Source organism: Syngnathoides biaculeatus, chromosome 14 (genome assembly GCF_019802595.1).
Source record: "Syngnathoides biaculeatus isolate LvHL_M chromosome 14, ASM1980259v1, whole genome shotgun sequence".
Classification (NCBI taxonomy): domain Eukaryota; kingdom Metazoa; phylum Chordata; class Actinopteri; order Syngnathiformes; family Syngnathidae; genus Syngnathoides; species Syngnathoides biaculeatus.
The window spans coordinates 9,691,057-9,715,002 of NC_084653.1; the positions used below are offsets into that span (position 1 = coordinate 9,691,057).

A 23,946-nucleotide genomic window follows, 5' to 3' on the forward strand; every position below is an offset into this window, starting at 1 on the left:
TAAAAAAAACGTATCTCAAGGCACCACTGTAATCATATCCAATAGTGTCATTTAAACATCCCACTTTTGTAAAGACAGGATTTGATTGTGGAAGTGTATTTAAGGAAGTGGTCAATGTGTTAATTCTTTAGGATTGTTTCCTTATTTTCCACATTTTCACGTAGCCCTCTCAAGTATACAGTACTTGTTTTGGGTGGTGGAACTTAAATGAGGCTGACGGAGGAATTGCGTCGAGTGATGTAATGGCCAGATGTACATGCAGTAAACAAGAGGAAATAAGTAAATGTCAGCACTTTAAGGTTGTTGTTTTCATTTTATATTATACTGGCTGCCAAATGTGGGCTGGTACTCTACTACTACTACTCCTACTAATAAAACCATGAATACATTTAATATATAATCATAAAATTGACTTAGCATGACTCATAACTTTGTGATTATAAAGCAGATGAAGATTAATATCTGAAGTGAATGAAGTACTTGCTGTGCTACACATCCATACATCCATCCATCCGCTTAATGTAGCCAAAAATAATTTGTCACTTAGAATTTAAATCATTTTGGTGTTATGCCTTTTTGGCCAATAAATGACATTTTATGTTCTAAAATTAGCAGGAAACTGTCTTGTCCATTTCAACTGTATGAGACATATTTGGTATACTCATTCGGATTTACGCAAGAAATCATGTTTAAGACATAAACTGTCCTTTTGTTACCATACAGCAGTATAATATGATATGATATTTCTTACTGACATCCAGTGGTTTCATAGTGCAAGCACACAAAGGAATAGGATTTTACCACTAGTCTTTTAATACAAATATATGATGTTTTCTTGTATCCTTCATTTTTTTCATTATTCTTTCAATCTTTTTTAACGGGGGTAAATTCATAAGAAGATGATTTGATTATTCCGTTTTTGTGTATTATTTTACATGGGTGTACTCTTGTTGTCGTCCTGCAGGTGTCAGGATAGTAAAAGGAAAAACTTTTAGCGCTTCATGCCCATCAAGTTAATGGTGAAAAGCTCATCTGAGAAATGAATGTATTGCTAATAGTCTTTTTCTCTGTTTTGTCCTTAGGTGTCGCGTCACATGTAAATGATCTCATTTCCACCAAGTGTGTGACTTTGCATGATTCTCCAGATAATATATTTATGCCAAAACGCTTGATAAACATGAACACAATCACGGTGCTGTGAATATACTTTTCACTCCTACCATAGTCAGTAGCAGTTACTGACTTGCCCAAACAATTTCTTTTGATTAATTTACAAAACTGTGTTTCAAAAGTTGAGATGTGTAAACAACGTTACTTTGAAAAAAAAAAAGTCTGGCTATATCTAGATGTTGGTCTCCATGCAGTCAAAAAAAACCCCATTTGCAATAATGTTTCAGCTCTGGTATTGGCCGAGTAAATAATCTTTAATTTGAGTTACAAATAACAATGGGGGGGGGGTATCAAGATGACACACTTTCACCTTCACACTGACAAGAGGCTTTTCAGAAATTCCATCACAACCCACAGTGGATTCTTCACTCTGTGAGCATTCGTCAGCAAACTCTATGGCAGCGGAAGTTTCCCCCTAATGGGAAACAATTACACACTTGGTGGCTTTCTCCAGTGACTTCTGATGAGACTCATTCGCCGAGGAAATGGCCACGTAATCATGTGTGGGTAATGGGCTAACGCTACTCATTGCTCACTGGGCCAGGCTTGCAGACGGACCCGCCACAATTTCAGTCCCCTCCATGTGCGTTTGATGAGAAATGCAAAATGATTCCCCTCAAAATGTGGGCTCACCTGCGTTGTAGACAAATAGTTGTGTTATTGCCAAAACAAGCACCCAAGGTAATGATTCACTGTGCTGGAAAGAACTGGTACAAGTGTTTTTTTTTTTGTTTGTTTTTTTTTTAATATCAATTGTTTCTCAAGACTGGGTGGATGACAAAAGATATATATCAACCCCATTCAAAAAATGCAGTGGGACCTTGAGATATGAGGTTAATCCGTTATTTCTCCATCCTCTTCAATCCAAACCCTGACGGATCTCAAATCGTCTTTTCCTATTGAAATATATGGAAATTACTTAATCTGTTCTGCCCCCCCCCCCCCCCAAAAAAAAGGAAACATATTGTACTTTATAGAAATAGAATTTTAAAGCATTAAACCGTTTGTAGGCAGCATGGTAGAGCAGCTGTAGAATGTTGGCCTCACAGTTCTGAGGACCGCGGTTCAAATCACGGGTCCCCTTTGTGGAGTTTGCATGTTTTCCCCGTGCCTGTGTGGGTTTTCTTTGGGCACTCCAGTTTCGTCCCACATTCCAAACGCGTTTAAATATCTGTTTCTTAAAGGGTTCTGGAACTGTGTCATACAGTAGATGCATACTGGTAGCATGTCAATGGTGTTGTTTATGGTGGTTTCCCTTCATTTGGCTGCCGTTGATTAGCAGTAAGCTACCGGATTTTACCAAGACAAAGCTGTGATCATTTAAATGTATGCTCGGTTTGATTATAAACTTGGAGTGGGAGGGCCACTGTAAAGCTTGAAGCCGCTCTTTTATGATGAAATGTTCATGTGCTGCAAAGTAAGTTAACTTATTGAGCACCATAAAGCATTTGTATCTCAAATTTTCACTCGAAGGTTAAATCAAAATTCAGCCCCAATGACAACTCGAATCTAAGAAAAAAATGGTTAGTCACTCATATCTCAAAGTGATAATGTGTCCCACATAAATGCTCAGGCTAACATGATGATTACATTTTCTATGTGCTCTAAATTTTTTGAGGTGTTCACTTTTCATGACCTACTGTATAGAGACATCACACCACTATACACTGTTCAGTTGTGGTGCAACTTTTTAAAGTTGCTTTAACAGTGAAGGCAAAGTCAATTTTCACCTTGCATCACTTGCGTGACTTTGATCATGAGTTGTGTAAACATCAAACGTAAGTTCGCTTCATTAGCGCAACATGTACCAGAGAAGAGGAGGGGCTTCTCCTGGTCGATACAAACAGCATTTCTTATACCAGTACTTCTTAATTGAGAGTGTTTGAGAAAAAGAGAGATGGTGAGTGAGTGTTTATTATGCGGCTGTTATTGCTAGATTGTCTCACAAAGTGCAGTAAACTAGTAATTAAATTTACTAACCAGCTATTGCATGATTGCAGTTTGCTCACCATATTCCTAGCCTGCTATAACTTCTTATGACCCCGGTATTGGTAGTATGAGTTATCAAAAGGTTACGGGTGTTCACAAAGACCATTGTTCTGCTCAATAACTCCAGGGCATTATCTTATAAATGCTGAATGCATGTCACATTGCATCGATACGCAAATTTGTGGGTAGCGTGGTCAAATTTTTGCTCATTTGCTCGAGTCACATTGCATCATAGGTTGTGCCCAATTGCACATTACCATTAATTTTATATGTTTATGTAATCATGTCACATGAATACTTTAATTAGCATCTAGTGAAAAATCACCATGAGAAATGGAGGATGCGGAGGCTTTAAGTAGCTGACAATGATCCACTGAGGGTGCTGCTTCCAGTCCCAAGGTGGCATGGTGCCAGCCATTGTAATTGTGTCCACTCATGTGCCAATGTGTGATGAACTATTAATACAGTGGATGGTCAGGTTTATGTGTCAACTGGAAAAGTCATAGAACCACATATTAGAAGCCATAATCAGTTCAATCAAATGCCGCTAAATTTACCTTTAACCTCATTGGTGCAATCGTTTGAATGCATTTCATCCATCCATTTTCTTCACTGCTTTTCCTCACAAGGGTCGCGGGGAGTGCTGGAGCCTAACCCAGCTGTCAACGGGCAAGAGGCAGCGTACACCCTGAACTGGTTGCCAGCCAATGGCTGGGCACATAAAGACAAACAGCCGCACTCACAATCACACTTACGGGCAATTTCGAGTGTCCAATTAATGTTGTATGTTTTTTGGAATGGGAAGGAAACCGGAGTGCCCGGAGAAAACCCACGCAGGCACAGGGAGAACATGCAAACTCCACACAGGCGGATTCGGGATTGAACCCAGAACCTCAGAACTGTGAGGCCACCATGCCGCCCACAAATAATAATAATAATAATTTGTGACTCGTGCTGTTTTTAGAACATGCCTTGCATGCGCCTTAAGTGGTCCTCCCGGGCAACCATGTGCCTGCGCGCACCGCGTTGGTGGCCCCTGCTTTAGAATAATATAACTTAAGTAAAACTAAAACATTTCCCAAATACCTGAGTAGAGTAAGATTGTAGTCTTTGATAACACTTCTCAAGTAAATAGTAGCTTACAAAAATCAGCATGATCCTCAATAAATAAAAAATATTAATAATATATATGAATCCACACACACTTGCCACCATTTCCATTTTTAAGTGTCCAGAAACGAACAACACATGTATGGGGTTCTACAGAAACTTTTTGTTTGTTTGTTTTGCTTTATTCACTCAGACGACTGAATAAGAACCCATTTGCTGAACAGACTTGAGTGTGTGCGTGCGTGCGTGTGCGTTTGTGTGTGTGTGTGTGTGTGTGCATTTGTGCGCATGTGCAAGCAAGAAAGACAGAGACAAAGATGAAGATTACAGCATAGCACATATCCACTCCCATAAAAAAAACATGTTTTACAGTGATACATGACTGCAAAATATGGCTAATGTTGCCAGATGTACTGCCAAAATGACAAAAAAAAAAAAAAAATCTGCAACTAAGGTATTTTCTCAAGTTAGAGGTTGGCTAAAATGTCCACAAGACTACATAAACATAATTATCATCTGCATCATAAAGCTGTTATTTTTCAGCCAATGTAAAGAAAACCCTCTTACGGCTTTTTTTCCCCACCCAAATGAGTCATATCAGTTGTATGCGGTCATGCGACTGCCTTGGAGTCAAATGACACTTGAGGATTGGTGCAGCAGCACCCGATGCAGAAGATGAAGTCTAAAAGTAGATAATGTCCATATTAATGGAGAAATAAAAATAGCAAGTCAATCATTGTAATTGAGTAATTAATTCTTCATAGCATAAATACGTAAAAGTAAAAAGTATGGTGGATTCAAATTACTCTGACAAGTGGTATAATTTAGCCAAAATGTGACTTGAGTAAATGTAAATGAGTAAGAATAGCAGTTTACCACCCCCCTCTGGTCCCGGCCTTATCATTAAAGCTGAAATAGTCGTTTGTCACGTTATTGATGTGATTTTTATGCAGGCAGCAAAAGTTCAGCTCCGCTCAGTGATGCTGTGAATGTAAGCAATTGAGTTAACTTTCAGACATCGATTGTTTTACAGGAATGATCTTATTCAGCAAATGGAAACAAACATTGTTGGAAAAAAATGAACATGTGAGTCCAAAATCTTCTTTCAGGCTGCAACACGTGGGCAATAGTTCATCACCATGAATGTTTGTCTTCGGGTTGAGGGAAAAATATGTTTTTTACTTGATTGCTAACAACTGAGCAAAATAACGTACAAAGCGGTAAAAAAATTCTTCATAACCCCCACGTTGTGCGCTTGGAATCATTATGAGGCACAATAGCCTCTGGATGACTTGGGTTTTTATTGGCGTGCCTCTTGCAGCAGCAAAGGCTCATCCATTAAACAAATCAGGAGGTTATGTATTAGATTAGCTGTACAGAAGACACCAGGGAATGTCTAGAAGAACACTTGAAACCTTGTCTCGGTGCATATTACAACGCCAGGAATAAATTACCTTTTTGACAGCGTTTGGGCGAAACTGTCAGAGGGTGTCTCTTCATATGTAATGTTAAATGAAAATATCATATCCCCAAATTACATTATGATAGTAAGAGTGATAAACAGCAGTCATTTGGAGCGTATTTAAAATGAAGCGTCCCATCATAGCAAGCTGCCAGTTCTCATTTTGGAACGGTGTTTGATAAATTTGCAGTGTGGATGTTATTAAAAGCCAAGGAATATTTGTTCTAGCTTGTGTGCTGGGAAGACAATGTCACACTGAGTCAGGAAGCTGGTTGGGGGCAGCTGGGAAAGCTCACCCCCCCATGGAGACAGTCTGCTGGTCGGTTGACCCTTTTGGTGAGACACAGACTGCCACCCACTGGTGAGGGGTCAAAACTGCAATGACGGTTCAAAAAGTGCCCCCTCACACTTTTTTGACTGCAAAAGAAAGAAAGCTCCTCTGAAAACCTCTTCACTATCTTCAAAGTGGAAAAACTGTCTGCATGCATTTTTTTAAGTATAGCTATAGACAAAGAATTTTCTGGAAAGTCAAGCTGTGTGCGTGTGCGTGTGCGTGTGTGTGTGTGTGTGTGTGTGTGTGGTGTGTGTGTGCATATTCAAGCAGACCACATCTCATTTGGAGCCAAACAAAAGCCTTAAATAATCTCAGGGGAGGAACAACCTGCCTATAGCAAAGGAAGGATGTTTACGCAATTGACTTGATTATTGCTCTGGCATATACTTTGATGTATTGGGGGAAAAAAATGAAGGTAACCTGCCTCCTTCAGGCTTATTGCAGCTAATAATGTTTTTCAGAAAAAGCATAAACATAATAATTATGCCCCTTAAAATGTTTTTTTTAAATATAGAGCTATGATTATTTTATTGTTATTATTATTCTAAGCAGTATAGAAAATGGATGGATGTTTTATGTTGATTGTTAGAGGCCCCATAGCTCAGTGGTTAGCGCACTGGCTTGGTAAATCAGGGGTTGTGGGTTCATATCCCAATGGGGCCTCCACTACCTGAGAAGGGTTACATCAGGAAGGGCATCCAGCCAGGAAGGGCATCTGGTGTAAAAATTGTGCCGAACATATATGTACATTCATCTGAGATGACACACTGTGGTGACCCCGAAAGGGACAAACCAAAAGAAACTTACTTACTTTTATCTACAGTTGTTTTTTTAAGCACTGTAAATGGATTTGAGAGATGAGTTATGAGCCAATGATTCACATCAGAAGCTGAAACACATTCTTACTCTGTGTTATAATAGAATCTGATGAACGTGCCTGCGTGTGCGTGTGTATGTGTGTAAAACTGGATGTGAGGTCGCAGTCAGAGTGCATGATTAATGTCCAGATGTGTGGACATATTGTGACTCAGGGTGGCATTCGTTGTACTCTCAAAGTGCAAAAGTAAGCAGCATATGGTCTGGAAGGTAATAACCCCTTGTCACATTGTTTCCTCTGAAAAAGACCAGATTTGCTGATTTCAAAGTAATAGAAACAACCCATCAAGGACAGAATCACTTCGTAAAGCTTTTTTTTTTTTTAACTTCTGTGTTATTTACGCTACAAAATCTCAGAACAAAACATCTTACAGTTCAAATCAAAATATATGTATTACACTCTAAAATAAACACTAAAAGGTGGTGAAAGATCTTCATTTATTAGGTATGACTAGATTTCAAATTAGATCAGACTTTTTGGTGCTTATGAGACCATATTAATCATTTGGAGGTGTGAAGTACATAAAAAGTTGGGAAGTATATAGTACAACATCCATTTTGAGACATTGTGCACCATGTCCACCATTGGTTGTGTATAAAAAATAGATCAGAACAACTGGATAATACGGCTGAGTAAGTGTTTTGATCTTGTGATTAGTCATTGCTTTTCTTTCTAACCTTAGATGTACTTGCAGAAAAAGTCCTCTATTTCAGAACTGATGATGACTGTCTTTGGGCTGAGAAAAAAAAGAGCAAACACTTTCCAACTTAGTTCTACGTTTTCTTTTATTGACTCTGAATCCGTTGAGTAATAGTGCTACCAATATGTCCAGCAACATTGAGAAATGTGATTATAAATACGTATAATAGAAATTATAATGCCCGTGAAATCTCAGAGATGTTGTTGCTGAGTTCTAGTCTCAAATTAATGACTGATACCCAGTTTAATACATCAGTATTCCAGAACTATGCCCAGATACCATGCAAAAATTTTAATAAGACATAACATGACATCATTGCCATAGTAATGCATTTCTTGCTGCACTTCATAAAATTATGAGGTCTGAAATGTTCAACCTCCTATGACTGAAAGTGCATTTGAATGGTGTTCAAAGTCAATTTCCCTACTCCAACTGTAACTTGGGGCAAATGGCTACACTGCGGGCAATGGCATATAAGGTTGGTTGTCATAATAGATATCGGCATGACATCTGGTTTGGCCTAGGAATCAGTGTGTTGATATGTCACCTTGTCCTCTTATTTATAACGGATTCTGTTTTTATATATATATATATATATTTATTTATATATAAAGTTATTTTTTTCTGGGTCACTAATCCTCACAAGGGTCGCCAGAGTCCTAGAGCCTATCCCAGCTCTCATCGGGCAGGAGGTAGGGTACACCTTCAACTGGTTGCCAGACAATCAGAGAGCACATGGAGACAAACAGTCGCACTCACAATCACATCTATGGGCAATGTAGAGTCTCCAATCAATGCATGTTTTTGGGATGTGGGAGGAAATCGGAAAACCCGTGCAGGCACGGGGAGAAGATGCCTGCGTGGGTTTTCTGGTTTCCTCCCCACACAGGCATGGCAGGGAACTGAACCCTGGTCCTCAGAACTGTGAGGCCAACACTGTAACCGTGATGCCATATATGTAAATATATATATATATATATATTTTTAGCAATGTTTTGAGGACAAGACTTGAAAAGTTCCAATTAAAGTGGAATATTTCCAACTTCCCAACAGTTTGTAATGCAGCATGGGTTCATGACCCCATGGCAGTTTTTGAAGTCTGCAACATAGCATTAAAGTTTATGTCTTACTCAGTATTCACACGGCATAAAAATGAGATTTATGTGAGCAAAGGCCCAAATACTTTTCTAAAACATTATCCTAACCAGTTTTTTGTGTGGTATGAGATAAGAATAATCCGTCCTCCATGACATGCTTGGAAAATCGTTGTAGCCAACTGTCGCAAATATTAAACTCGATTAATGACGGCACATCCATTTGTGCGTAGTCACGACAAAAGTTCGGCTGAGTCACAGCTTCTGTGATTGTGCCGGAATGTGCTGTTAGGCCCAACTTCAATATAGAAGTCTCACAAATAATACATTGAACATGAATGCCCTTTTTCTTCTTCTTTATCTTTTCTTTTCTTTTATAAATATATAAATTTATAGACAACACATTGGCAGACTGTTGTAAGTCATAGTATGAACAATTGCTGTGTAGAGGGTGACTATTATTGCGTTGAATATTCTTCATAAACGTCACTTTGGAGAAATTGTTTTGCGAGGGGATCCCATATATCTTGTCCAGTAGTTTTACCTGATACTATAATGTTTTCTTTTTTTCAGATAGCGGAACAGATGAGTTGTGTTATCTTAACAGTGCGTGGGTGACAAAACTCTGCTACACTCTTTACATATGACTTCTTCTTGAACATCACTTGGCCTGGATGACACCATGTCCAGAAAAGGGGAGTTAATCCTCTTTGAATGCACCAACTTTTTCTGTACTTCCTTCTCTGCCACCCGCAATGCATACTAGCCACCAGTAAGATGTCATGTATTATTACTGATCACTACATTTATAAAGTGATCAAGAATAATGCAGTAGGTGCTTGATATTTACTGAATATTATTTAGCATTTGTCTATGAACAGGTTTTTCAAAATTCTGTTTGGATGGGACGTGTATCCCTACACCAACGTGTATTTTCACAAGTACTTTGAATTTGTCTTATTCACTGATGTTCAACGACATCACGACCTCCACAACATAAGTACGTGGCTGCAAGTTTATTACTGAACAAAACATGCAGGCCTGGAAAATCAATTTTCATGTTTTGGTGAGGTGGCGCTTTTCTCTGTCTGCTTCGGCATTAAGAGCCACTCATTTTGCAGAAGCACATGCTGGTGAACTATTTTTCATCAAGCTGGATCAAATGGCATGGCATGGCATAATGTGCAGATGTACGCATTCGTTCCTTTAACTCTGTTTATGGTAAGTACTGCAATGTTTTTTCATCAAAGTAGCCACTAAAGAAGGCTGCTTTACCTGGAAATTTCAACGCGTTCGCCACCCCAAGCTATTTATCATTTAAACAGTCCTCACATCTCACAAGTATGCATGAATGTGTGCGTCAGTGGAACAATCCGCACTCCCGTATGTGTCAACAACACATACAATTTGACCAGACCTCAGGCAATCATCATCATTTAAGCGGTTCTCTCCTGCCCCCTCTCGAAGAAGAGCAGTAATATACACAGAACAAAACAAACAAACTGGCTAGGATAAACTCAGCGGCGCGCAAATGACTTTTGAAGCTTGCAAAGGTGTGTTGATGCCTGGGGCCAACCACGCGGGTGACGGCGCTCGTCTTTGGGAGTTGGGGGCTGGGGGGCGTTGTTGACCAACCGAAAAGTCTCGTCTGAGTGGTGGGGTTTGATTGCCAAATCTCTCCAATACACACACGCACACTTGGACCCCACTGGAAAGGTTCCAGTTTTCTGTGACACTAATGAGGAGAAACAGTATGAAATAGATGTGTGGGTTCTCTCCCATTTTAAAACATGGTAAAAATGCAACAAGACATTAACATCAGGCTGAACTCCTAATACAGTACCGTTTCAGTGTCCCTTTTATTCTGCCATAATGAATTTTGCCCATGTTGTACGTGACAGGTGCAGGGCAAGAAATTTAAATGAGGTGTCATATTAAGTCAACCAATGAGAGAGCCGGTGAACGAGTGGCCGCTGGGCTACGAGGTGATCGTCGGCAACCCGGGCCAATCACAGTGGGCTTGGGAGGAGTTCAAGGGCTTGGAGGTGTGTCTGGAAAAATCAAGTGTGGCTCCGCATACTGAGTGCAAGTGGGGGAGAAATGGCATGAATACAGCCTCATAGTGTTTAGACAAGCGTTACTGTGCGCGCGTTGGAAACTTGTTTAGCCAGCCAGTCTCAATTTTAGCTTGTGGAGATTGAGAGGTTTACCCGCAGCACAGTCGGCGAAACTTAGTCAAAGGGAGAGAAAACAGCCCCCCCCCGCAGCACCACCCCACCAAGTACCTAAAGTGACGCTGATTTGGCCCCGAAACGAGCCTGGCTGTGGCGTGATTGCTTCAAGCAAGGATACGCTGTTGGACATGTGAAATTCAAGGAAATAACCGGCAAGCGCAACAATGAAACAAACGACTGTCCTGCTTTGCCTCGACTTTTTCCTGACGTCCCTCCTGTTGGGGTCGAGTTCCTCACAATCAGGTGAGTGAAGCCGGCGTGAGCGCGCTGCTTGGCGGCTGAAGTGACGCGCGGAGTGCGTGGGCTCCGCGGGAAGACTTTTTGCATGCCATCAGCTTTTGGCGTTCGTAATTATGACTAATGACAGTTGGATGTGCTGACATGTGTAATTTAGCCAAATTGAGACTGAAATCTCAAATGTTAAAGTTTAAACAATGCTGGTCAAATAACCATGTTTGTATGCGACATTATGGATAGAGTGGTTGCGAAGTCTTTTTAAAAGTTCACATCTTTTTTTTCCCCTTTTGAGACAAAATGTGAGTACAGTGCATATACTGTGCGTTCAACAGATCAGCGTCACAGACGCAAATATGTACGAGGTTGAAGTCGTGCAGGGACGAGCCTGAAGTGTTGAACCGTTGTCCGAATGTAACGTGCAAAGGGCTCCACGTTAAAGCGGTTTACCGTGAAATTACACCATTTGATTTTATTGCAACTCCCTCGGGGACCATGTGCAACTCACTTTGTCCGGCATTCCAGAGGCGCTATTTGACGGGCCGGCTAATGCATTGCTTGGTTCATCATTTTGTATTTTTCACTGAGTAAACATATCCGTTGAAAAACAGGACGTGCTGTATTTAATATATCGGTTCCTTTCAGACGGCTAATGAATGGACGGAACAATGCAAAATTTTGACATCCTATGTTGACGATCGAAATAATCGGATAGAAACTTTTAGAGTGTGACATTTTTTCCTTCTACGTCATGCGCGCCAGAAGATAGACGATATAATTTCACGTAAGAGTGGGACTGGTTTTCATTTTGTATTCCAACACGAGGTAGAATTGAGGCATTACCAGGACAAAACAAACTGTGGATATTTGGGTAATTTGGACAGATTCGAGTCAGAGTCGAGCGCAGTTAGTCAGAAAACATAAAGAAATCATGCAACTCCCAAAGTGGTTCACAGGAGATGCTCAATTTCAAGAATATGATAGATGCATGGCTATGAAAAGAGACAATTTAGCCAGAAAAATATATACATTTTGTGCATCACCTCCAAAATCTGCCACGTCGTTTCAAAATCACTTGACACGAAACCAAAGACAGATGTAGACGGAATTGATTAGGCGAATAACAGTGTAAATATTGGTTAATTTGTGGCACGGAGAAGATAACAAAATAGTGCTCGTCTGTGTGTACGTATGAGTGTGCGCGCGCCCGCGCGCGCTGTGGGAAAAAGAACATGTGCATGCCCACACTTGCCCCTGCTCAATTGCTTTTCACGAGCTTTATTTGATACAAGCTTGTTTAACCTCTATATGTAGGGTCCTCGAATATGTCCATGTATGCCGTTGTAGCTTGTCTTGAATTATCTCCTGAAAACGAATGGAACATTTTCTTGGGCAGTGTGATCCTTTGCTAAATTAAAACGGTTTGTCACCCGAGCAGCCAAACTTGTCGCTAGGACGCATGAGTGCAAGCTGCTGAGTGGCCACAGAGTTCCAGCACTGCACCGCACTCTTCATTAGACTACTACTCCAAAACACTGGAGCTGGGAATTGCAAATGGCAGCTTATTCCAAACCGTATGGCCCCATTCAAGATAGCTGTCTGTTTTATGAATATTCATATATTCCATATGCAGGAGTGTAGGCATTACATCCGACAGTGTGCATTTATGTGGGCTCTTTCAATCAGTAGAGGCAATGCAATGCGGGTAAAACTGTATCCTCTAATTATGCTGCTTCACAGCTTTCTCTAATTTCTTCTTGAGACTTTTGCATTTCCGTCTAAAATAGCATTTGAAATATATTTATGGTGGTGGTATGTACTATTTATTGTTCAACTGGTAATATCCTCTGTTTAAAGAAATGGAAAGCACAGTGATGGAGTGAGGCTAAGCAAAAGTGGATGAGGATTTGTTGTATCCCCCCCCCCACACACACACACACAGACACTCACACAGCAGGGAGGACCATTTCTGGTTGTGGATTAAAGCTTTTAAGTTAATTAATTAAGTTTCAAACATAGCAAGAGAGAACTGTGATCCGAAATTAAAGTTAGCACAGATTTGCTTGGCCAAAAATTGTATTTATTTTATTCATACAATATGGTGTTGCAGTAGTTTAAGGCTCTACAAAAGTGGGAAGACCAGTCACCCTGCTTTTCTGCCCATCAGGCACACAACCCACAGGGACTGCAACTTATGAGAGCTTGACTACCTGATATGGCAGTAACACTGTATAATGAGCACCAGTTATCCTTCCACAGAATGCGATAGCGGTCATTGAGGAGTAGACAACAACAACAACACACACACACACGTGGGGGAGAACACGGGGGCGGCACGGAGAGAGCATGCAAACTCCACACAGGCGGGGCCCGGATTTGAACCTGGGTCCTCAGAACTGTGAGGCCCACGCTCTACAGCTGCACTACACAAACTCCGGTTTCCTCCCACATCCCAAAAACATGCATTAATTGGAGACTCTAAATTGCTCTTCGGTGTGATGATGAGTATGACTGTTGTTTCTCTTTGTGCCTTGTGATTTGCTGGCAACCAGTTCCGGGTGTACACCACCTCCTGTCTCTTGACTGCTGGGATTGGCACTCTTGTGACCCTCATCAGGATAAGCGGCTCAGAAAATGGAGATATATATATATATATGTATGTGTGTGTCTGTGTGTAACCATGTTAATCTCATATTTGTTTGCAAAGCATTTTAATTAAACTTATTGTTTACTTAATAATCTTTTTAAATCATTTGAAATAACTTTGCACTCTGTGGCTTTTAGATTCTAAAAGTATGTAAAAAAATATTAGTTTGGATGGACAAATTGTTCTTTCAATAATAATCAATTGCTATTATTATTTAACCACAGTGCAGTGTTTTTTCAGGCTAATTTATACTGATGAGTTTTATGCTTTAATGTATGGTGCTGTGCTATAGCATGTAACCTGAGGGCGCACTTGCACTGGAACTATTTTTCAGAGCTTGAGGGTGATTACTCGTCTCTACTCTGTCTCCTGCTGGCCTGCACTCACACTGCGCTGCACTCATCGGCACGTCAGCATGTGCATGTGAGCTTTACAACACTGTATCGCTGTAAGTTTCCTTTGTAGTTTGTGAGCCCAGGAGTCAGCATCCACATGGCAACAACCTTAAGTGTATCTGTTAAGAGTCTTTGTTTTGTCCACATGGAACTATTTTTTTTTGGGAGCTCAAATAAGATAAAAAACCGGGTCCCTTATTGAATCAGTTTTTAAAATCCTGCCCTTGCATTTATCTTTTATTTTATTTTATTTTATTTTTTTTGCTTGACCTTGCCATTATACCGCTAATAACAACAAAAACAATCGTTGATACCATTATTGAAGGTTGGGTTGGTATGTGTCCTGCAGCATGTCAATGTGTTCGTGTGGATAAATCCGTTCTGTGTGTGTGAGAAACTGAGGAAAAAAGGCAAAAAAAAAAAACCCCATCATATGGACTCTTTAGTATCAATAATATAATGATGAGAATGGAAGACAAGAATCATTTCTAAAGCAACAAACAGCATTGAATTCTGCAAAGTCGAAGGCAACAGTATATTATCACTACCGCCGTTGTGATTTTGTATCATTATCGTGATTATATTTAATGATACCTTGGCTTTTCAAGATGATAACCCTCATCAATTTATTATCTACATCATTTAGCTTTTTTGTTGTATACTGGAGGAGATTTTTTTTTTTCCCGGTTTTGACTTGTTGATAGGTTCATCAACATTTAAAATGTCTCCTGGCAGGAGAAGGGATTGGATCATATTTTATGTGACCTTTACAAGCGATATAACCTCATTTATCAGGTGCAGTTATACAGGCAAAGCACATGTCCATACGTCAGGCCATGCATCATCGTTATTGGCAGCTGCTAGACGCCTCTTGTGTGAAGGATTTCATAATGGGATTGGTGCATCCCACCTCCTTGTACGGCTCTTTTGAAATGATGTCTGTAGAATGGCAAACAAGAATATGCAGTTCATCAAATAGTCCAGGTTTCCTCTTGGATTTCTTTTGTTTCACACTCCATTTACGTTTACCTTCTCCTTTTTCAAGCAAGGTGAGGCAGGATTATGTGCCTCTTCATTTGTAAATGAAAGCAACACCAAAATAACGTGCACAGCACATGGTCTGTAAGGTCCAGTTCCTGTATCGACTGACCAAACTCTTATGTCGCAGCATGTGCTTGCTTGCTATCACAGAAAATTAGTAGAGCTAGTCTGAAAACATCGGAGGCTCAAAGTTTCAATTAGGAGAAATCGATCCTCTATGTTTTAATTAGTCAGAAAAATGTGTGTTTAGGCCCCTCAGGAACAGACAACAGTATGGGGGAAAAAAAATTACATTTTCACTATTTAACCTCTTACTATTATTCATATTCATATTGCTGTGGTGATGATGAGGATGTAATAATTACTTGCATCCATCCACTTTCCAAGGTGCTTATCCTCACAAGGGTTGTAGAAGTGCTAGAGCCTATCCCAGCTAACTTTGGGCGAAAGGCAGACTACACCCTGAACTGGTCACCAGTCAGTCGCAGGGTACGAATATAGACAGCGTCACTGAGAGAGGACTCAACCCATGCTGGCTTCACCAAAGTCAGGCGACCGTATCACTACACCAACAGTGACTTTTACTTACATGCAAACAACTTAAAGGGGGAAATCCAGTGCTTTGCATGAACAGTGGATCCAATAGGTCATGTAATATGTACCCTATTTTGACGATGTGATGTTAAATACTCTCTCATTTAATAGTCTTTTGAGAAGATTTTTTTACGAATTTTCAGGGGCGCTGCCATTTTCGCGAGTCACATGACGTACGTGCGTGGATGTGACATGTACCGTGCCGCAACAAAGGCTCGATTACATGGAAAACAATTTATGCCCAACGCCGATTTCTCGTATTTATCCTCATCTGATGAAGAAATAGCAGGATCGGTTGATCGGGAAGACGGAGAAATACTTCCATACAGATTTGAACCTGTGGCTGTAATTAATGTTGAATATTCGGATGTTTCTTTGGGCGGGAATGATGTGGAGTCTGACGAGCGATCTCCAGTGGCAGGCCGCGAGCCAAGCTTCCAGGCGGCGGAGGCTGTTGGCCCTGGACGCCGGAGCTCTGCTAAAGGCCGTGAGCTCTGGCGGCGGCAGAGGCCTTTAGCCAAGCTTCAGTAGCAGCAGATTTCCCCTTTTAAATGCACAGAACATCAGCCATAGCTTCTGAGAACCTGGACATTAATAATTGGGTTAAGTTGCCACTTAGTGGCTTTAGGTCGTATATTGGAACGGTAATGAAAGTTCCTCCCCCACACCATTGGCTGAGCAGTGGCTCATCTGCATGAGACATCCAGTCTCTACAAAAATTGCTTGATTTAAAGTGGGTCTGTCATGAAATGGATGATTTTTGGTATATTATTAATGAAAAACCCACAGCCAATATGGTCCCATGTGTTTTTTCATCACAAATAATGATTTCGACGTATACAGCTTTTTGTAACTCCCGCCATGAAAATCCTCTCAGGGATTTGTTTTCGAGAAGAAGCAGGAAGTGACGTAAAGGACAGCGGCACCCCTTAGTGGACTCGTTTGTTTCCATTAGTTTTACCTCCGGGAAGGTAGGTCGTTGTTCCTTCGTGTTGTCACGTCCCATCGGAACGGGAGTAGGACCCAAATGCAGGACTCTGACGATGCAAGGTAGTTCAGGGAGAAACATTTATTATATGCCTAGGTTGGGGATCGAGCAGGCAGTCAGGTGCAGCAGCGGTAGTTGGGACGTTGGGCGAAGAGAGCTGTGAGCGGGCAGGCAGGAGTCGGTACACAGGAGAACGATCAAAGCAGGCAGAAGTATCAAAGGAGTCAGCCTTACAAGGTTGGTCGGAGAACAGGCGAAGGTCGGTACACACGGGTTGTCGATCTGGAACGGGACATGAAGCTCAACGAACTGGCGAGCACCAGTCGTCATCGGGGACATATAAATACACAGGCGAATCAGCCCGTATGAGGCGTAGGTGTGCGCCTCCCAATCAGCGCAACCGCGCGGGCACCCGGACAGCCCGGGCTGGAGCGGCAGGATCATGACACGTGTTAGCCAAAATGCTGGCTCATTGCATTGCTGGACATTGCTTGAACTCTCGGGAGAATGGAATTACCCTTCATAAGTTTGAAAGAGACCCTGTTCGTTGTGAAAAATGGATTGCACGGGTGCAGAGGATGAGAGCTTTGTGGGTTCCAAATAACAGGTAGGTGTGTATACACCTACTAAAAAAATAATAGTTTGGGGCGGACCACGTAATGGGTCTCTCTCAAAACGTAACAAAAGATCTGTGTATGAAATGTGTCAAATGTGCGCATACAGGTACTAAAAAAAAAAATAATAGTTTGGGGCAGACCACGTAATCGATCTCTCTCATAACGTAACAAAAGATCCGCATATGAAATGTGTCGATGTGCGCGTCGCCCGGCAAACGATGTCTCACTCAGGCTCGTCTCGATAGTGTTCATCGCGTACTGCGGCGTTTTGAACATACCCCTAAAAGCAGCATGGCTCGGCTCCACTTCCTCCTTATATGCCACCACGCTCAGAAAATCGGCCACACCGGCTGAGGCGCCGCGTTCGGCGGTCACAGCTTCTGCGAAGGCTGCGCGTCGGGCTTTGCGACGGGGGCGGCTCTGAAGAACCCAGCTGAGAATGCGTTACTCAGTCGCGTGCGTGCATAAAGCGCCCCGGCTCGACTGTTTTGCTCAGTACTGGGGCGTCTGTGAGCACCCCGCTAAAGCACCACCGCTCGGCTCTGTCATAAGCCGCACCGGCCGGCTGCGATGAGCCGCGATGGCTCATCTCCGCCGCGGAAGTGGATTGGATGGGGATGCGGTTTGACCGTGATCACATATCTGAACATGGCTCGAAACAATAGTGTAATATTGCCCCGGTAACTTCACTCAGTTGTGTGGTGTTGTCCTTTTCGAAAAGAGCTTCCGTGTCAGAAGGGGCGTCGGAAAAATCTGAATATCTCTGTTCTTCGGCTTCCATAGTAGCAGGCATTGCGCCTTTTCAACGGCGGAAGTGACGATGACGTCAAGGACAAAGGACGCGACTGATATGGCGACCACTTGGATGTCAAGGGACACTCAATTGCACAACTTTGCGCATGGTTTACGCACAATCCGCTCACATTTATTTTTTCGTATAGAGATTGAAGTGAATACTGTTGTATCTAATTTTCTTTACAATATCTATTTTACAATGTTTATAGGGATGACAGTCCCAATTTAAGTTTCAAGTGATGTAAAAAGTGCACTGTCATTCTTGATTCCTTGGGGGATTTTGACCACATACTGAGAAAATTTAATGTAAGAAACCAATATTTTTATTAGTTTTTCTTTCACAATGGCTCCACAGGTTAGAAATACAAACTTCAAATGTTTAATACTTAACAAAATTATTTGTTAACATTAAATGTTCTTACACTCATAGATCTTCACATCCACACGCAAGTATCATCTGTACTTGAGCTGTCACTCTAGAACGGAAGAAACATAAAATTGTCAGAGTGTGTGATGTATGTCTGTCAATTTCTGCAACTTTTGATCCCTGATATTGTTGCGTCTATCCTCACACAATAAGTCTCTGTTCTCGTCATCTTCCTGGAGAGTGGCAGGATGCTGTCAGCCACTCAAACCTTTGACGGACGTAGTTTGAAGGTTTCAAAATGTGGTGACAAAAGCGCTAGGAAGCCTCCTCGTGTGTGTTTATATGATGATGGCTGTCAATGTTTGTCGGTGTATGACTGAAGGTAATTGAGAGTGACTGACGGACTGACTACCAGAGCTTCTATTTTGAATGCAGTGTTTTTCTTCAGACATGTTGTTCCCCCCATCTTTGGTCTTGGTTTCTCTATTTAATTTATGACAATTGTCATGACTACAAAACCTAACTAATCTTTGTTTAAAGATAAACTTCCCATGAGAAGAGTTGCCCTGCCATGGTATTTTTGCTCTCTTTAGTGACAGCATGCCATGCTAGAGTAATGGCTTTTATTTTAATTTTTTAAAATTTTTCTATTCTCAGAGTTAATAATGGTAACCAACAAATGAAGGGATGATAATAGGCTGACAACTTGGCATGAAAGACAAGTTCCACCTTCAAATGAACGTTTCATTCAGTTCTGCATGTGGGTGCTTTAAAAGGCAGAATCCTCTCAATTCTTTTCCTCTCTGTCTCTTTCCTCTTTTAGTAATCCCCTTCTAAAATATTCATGGCTAATCTGCATTTACAATGTAATTACAGACAGCCTTTGAGTGATATCCGATAAAGTAGGCTGAACACACTTCTTTCAAAATCTTGATTTGGCGATTTGTGTGTTTGAATACATATAAGGCAAGCTTTATAAATGTTATGTGGTTGAGTCAATATTTTAATCGTCATAGCTTTCCTTGGAGTGATAAGTAAGTACTTTTAACACCACCCCAGTGGTTGGCAGCATTTAGACTATGAAGAGTCATTGTGAAATTTCAATGCCAGCAGACCAATAACAAGCTGTAAAAAGTGAGACATGCTAAGCATTTTGTTCCCAAATTTAAAATAATTCCGTGTTTTTAATCTACATCATTCATTTGTCAAAATACCCTAAAGATCTTAAATTACTGTAATTTATCCTGTATAATACACTCGAGTATAGTTTGCAAACCTAAAATTGACTCCCAACACAGAAATTAAATACACCCAGGTGTAACGTGCACCATTGTATGTAGTAAAAACAAAGTTGTGCATTGGATGCCTCCTTCTTGAACACACATTTTTGTTGAAAAACCTCTGTCAGGGTGTGATCCGCTCGTTGCCTGAAGCATTCCCTTGTAAGGATAAGCGGCTTGGAAAATGGATGAATGGATTCATTATGCTGCACTTTTAAAATGATGTGTGGATCGTACAGATAGCTGACTAATTAAAACGAACCCCTGACCTAATAGGTGAGCAATAACACATAAAACAGATCAATGATGTCTATCCTCTGTTTGTCTCCACATCAAGAGATCTCAGTCCAGTTTAAGACCATAAACACCATTGCCAAGAACACTTTTCTTTATTGCACTGGCTTCCAGACATGAGTTTGATCTCTTTTGTGGCTTTCGGAGCTTTCCTCAAAAGCCCCAGATCTCAGGCAGATACTGAGACAAATTTTGCTCCTTGGTTCAATTCCACCACTCTAATATCGAAAACTTTTTGACCCTTTTGGGCCACTGGACTCTCACTTGTTTTCAGCAATCACGCCACATAGTTTAAGTCATCGTGTTTCAACAAATGAAATCCAGTTCGTATTGACATCATGAATCACTATGTCCAGTTACATCAACACAATGCCAATTGAAGTCTGAGAAGTAAAATAATACTGATACTGAGCCTGCCTAATTATAATATAATGTGAAGACAATGATAAGACCATGTTTTGACAATACAGGTGAGCCTACAAGTCAGCCTGTGCATGTAAAATATTAAGCTAAGCAGTAGATGAATTGATGCATTTTCATACACATGAAACAATGAATTAATTTTCATGCAAATATTGGTAAATGGATATCTGCTTCTTATTTGAGCCTATTATTTGATATTTAGTTGTTTTACTATTCCTCTTTAGAATTTGTGCATCAATTGCTTTGTAGATTTTAGTAAACTTAACTTTACCTGTGTGGGTGTTTATTTATATATATATATATATATATACTTACACATACAGAGGGTGTCCCCTAAGTCTCCATAAATAGGAAAAATAAACATTTTTGACATAAAACATTTTCATTTATATAATATGCGATCTTGCTACTATAATATCCTCACTCTGTCTTCGACCACATCTTGCTATACCCAAAACACTTCCTGTTTGTTTTTTTTTTTTTTAACGTGACAATAGGTTTCGCCACAGTGTCGTGTGTGAGATACTTGTCCCATGTTTTCTGTTAAATTTGCTTGCACCCATACAACTGCTTGCTGAACAGGCCATCAGAATGATTTCAATTTGTTGCTCTTTATTCAAATGAATTCTTTGAGTTATGTGAAATATAAAACAAGTAGTCTTGCTTATCACTGATTAGGAGCACAATTCGTAAGTAGTCTTGTGTTAGCACTGATTAATGGGAAGTGATTGTCTTGCTTGGCAGTAATATTTTGGATGTCACTGGTGCAGTCACCTTGGACAGAGTAGAAATAACGCAGCTCTCTTCTGGATGTGAAGGTTCATAAACCACAGGATGAGAGGAGCAGGAAAAGCAATTGACCTTGGTTGATTTCTTGAGGGTGGGGCGCATAGTCCCTATACGGCCACCTAGATAGATGCACTGGTCCTGGAGTCTGGTGAAAATGGACAATGCCAAGAAGAGCAGCTATGATTAAAACTGGAAACATCTTGCAATTACAGTGTTAAACATGATGTTGAAGTTATAGCTTCTTTTCAAGGACAAATATGTGAGGACTAAATGAAAACTGTAGCTTTTTTTTTTTTCTGGTTGCCAGATTTACTGAAGATGAATTCTCCTAATCCATAAACAGTACAATTTATTTACATAATTATTTGGACTCACTTTTTCCTTGTATTATCCGTGTACAAAATGTCTGAGCTCATTCTCAATACCCATTGAACCAAGAAGTTGCCTGATCAAATACAGTATGGACAGATAAATAAACAAAACAGAAAAGAAACAGATCTGATTCAACTGCAGGATGAACATATCCATTCATGGCAATCTACCATCTTCCTATCAGAGTGCTTGCTGTTGATTGGAGGAAATGTTGCTCACTCCACAGTTTTGTTTAAATGCATCTGTAATACTAGATCCCAATATTTAGTTTTAGCGTGCCTGTGATTGAAATTATAAAGGAGGATAAGAGTTACATTGAAAAATCTAGCCGACTTGGTGAAGTCCGGTACCAAAGTCAAATCTGCCATTTCTACCCCCTTGTGCTAGACTATTTACCTGAGACAGGGGTGCTTTATCTCAGCCAGTCACTAGTGCATGAGTAAACACACAGGAGGGAAGGGGGGGTACTCTGTCTCATGCTGCTTTCTGCCACCTGCCTTTGTTCCAAAACCGCTCTCCCACAGAGAGACATTATCCCCCAATGGCAAGGTGAATGGGTTGCTGAAGTAGGATTATTTGTTGCAGTCTGGAGGAGAAAGCATGAAGTACCAGAGAGTGAAATTCTCCTGATTTCAGTGAGAAAAGGACAACCTGGTACAAGGTGGGGGGTCTTTTTGCTCACATAGAATATGTGCCTGGGTCTTGGGAATCTTGGTTAAAGTGTTCGCTATCACAGGAGCTGTACAGACAATTAATCAGTAGTGTCCCAGAGGGGGAAATGGGGCTCTGATAGGGACACTTCATTTTGCACTGGACACACATACACATGCTCACCTACCTACTGGCAGGCTCACGCACTGCCGCTTTTCTCTCACTCATTTTTTTAAATTTCTCTTCTTATGATGTGTCTCCCCCTTCTACCCTCTTCTCTCTTTTGTCTCTTCTCTGGTACCCATGAATTTATTGTTCTTGCTTTGGCTTTCCCACTCTTTTTGCTTTGAATCAGTTGAGAGTAACCTCGTGAGACTTGACAGCTGGGTCCAAACTCTATGGGAATTAATATCTTGCGGCTCTGGAGAGGGACACGGGAATGGTTTGTTTTGAACAAAAAAATAAGCAAGCCACGGTAGAGTGGTGGCTATACTAAACTCGGATTTCACCACCCTTCTTCTCCTCGCTCATCCCTTCATTTCCCTCTCGCTATCCCCAGAGCTGCTGCTGAGTGATTGATGGGTTCAGGTTTGACATGGCCTGCTTCACCCAGGGGCGCTTGCAGCAAGGACAATGGTAAGAATCAGCCAGATGCTTCGGTGAGGCAGGCAGGAGAAGTAAATGATGAATAACAGAGAGTGGAGAGTCTTTTAATAATCTGGTTTTGCAAGGTTTGATGGTAGGAGTTAAGATGGACATGGTTGATGGACCTGATTTTCTAAAGGCTTTCAAGTACAAAAATGGGCAGGAACTCAACTCCTCACAGCAAACAAATGTGGAACCAGTTCTAGTAACCAGGCGCAACCAGGATTGTCTGCAGTTCATTAAGCATGTTCTGGGACAAGTATTTGCAAAAAGCTCAATTTATCACATGCAATGTTAAACCTGACATGAATTTTGCGTCTTTAAACACCCTGGCCCAAAGGGAGGTGCAAAGCAGACTCACATGGGTGTCAGCATAGTGCAGACAAAATGAGAGATAGCATGGAACTTTTCCTTTTGTTATGAGAGTGAGAAACAAAAAATATCATGACATATTATCTGAGCAATCCAATTTTGGAAGGATCTCGTGGCTTATTTTGAAGAGATTGCAAGAATAATACACGTCTTCTTACTTGAAAAAACTCCTTTTGACACGGCATTTGATTTCAGTGGATGGTGAGACATTAATTCAAAATGTTTTTTTTCCCAAGATCAGTTTTCAGATGTGCTGTCCCAAAACTAATTGCAGCAGTTGTCCAGCTACTGGGAATCTTAGCAAATCAGGGTCTATTCTATTAAGACCGTTTACATGATTTCAGTTTTTTATAAATGTTGTCAGGCTATGTGTTGAGTACATGGTGTGATTAGGAGCTCCTGATCAAGTGTCTAATCATTTGGATTTCAGACACATGTAAATTAATGTGTATTATTTTTCACCTTAATTGTC

The 23,946-nt window shown here is 40.8% G+C and overlaps 1 protein-coding gene across 5 annotated transcripts in view; it reads left to right on the forward strand.

Moving 5' to 3' along the window:
* Positions 1-10,713: 10,713 nt before the first annotated feature.
* Positions 10,714-23,946, forward strand: part of LOC133511849 (receptor tyrosine-protein kinase erbB-4-like) — a 286,982-nt gene continuing 273,749 nt past the window's right edge. For 4 of the 5 annotated variants that reach the window (XM_061840835.1, XM_061840837.1, XM_061840839.1 and 1 more), the window contains exons 1-2: positions 10,714-11,213; positions 14,186-14,299. In XM_061840835.1, coding sequence (XP_061696819.1) covers positions 11,135-11,213; positions 14,186-14,299 — 193 coding nt within the window. In that variant the 5' untranslated portion in view covers positions 10,714-11,134. The remainder of the gene's footprint in view (positions 11,214-14,185; positions 14,300-23,946) is intronic. The other variant, XM_061840838.1, reaches the window with a different exon arrangement.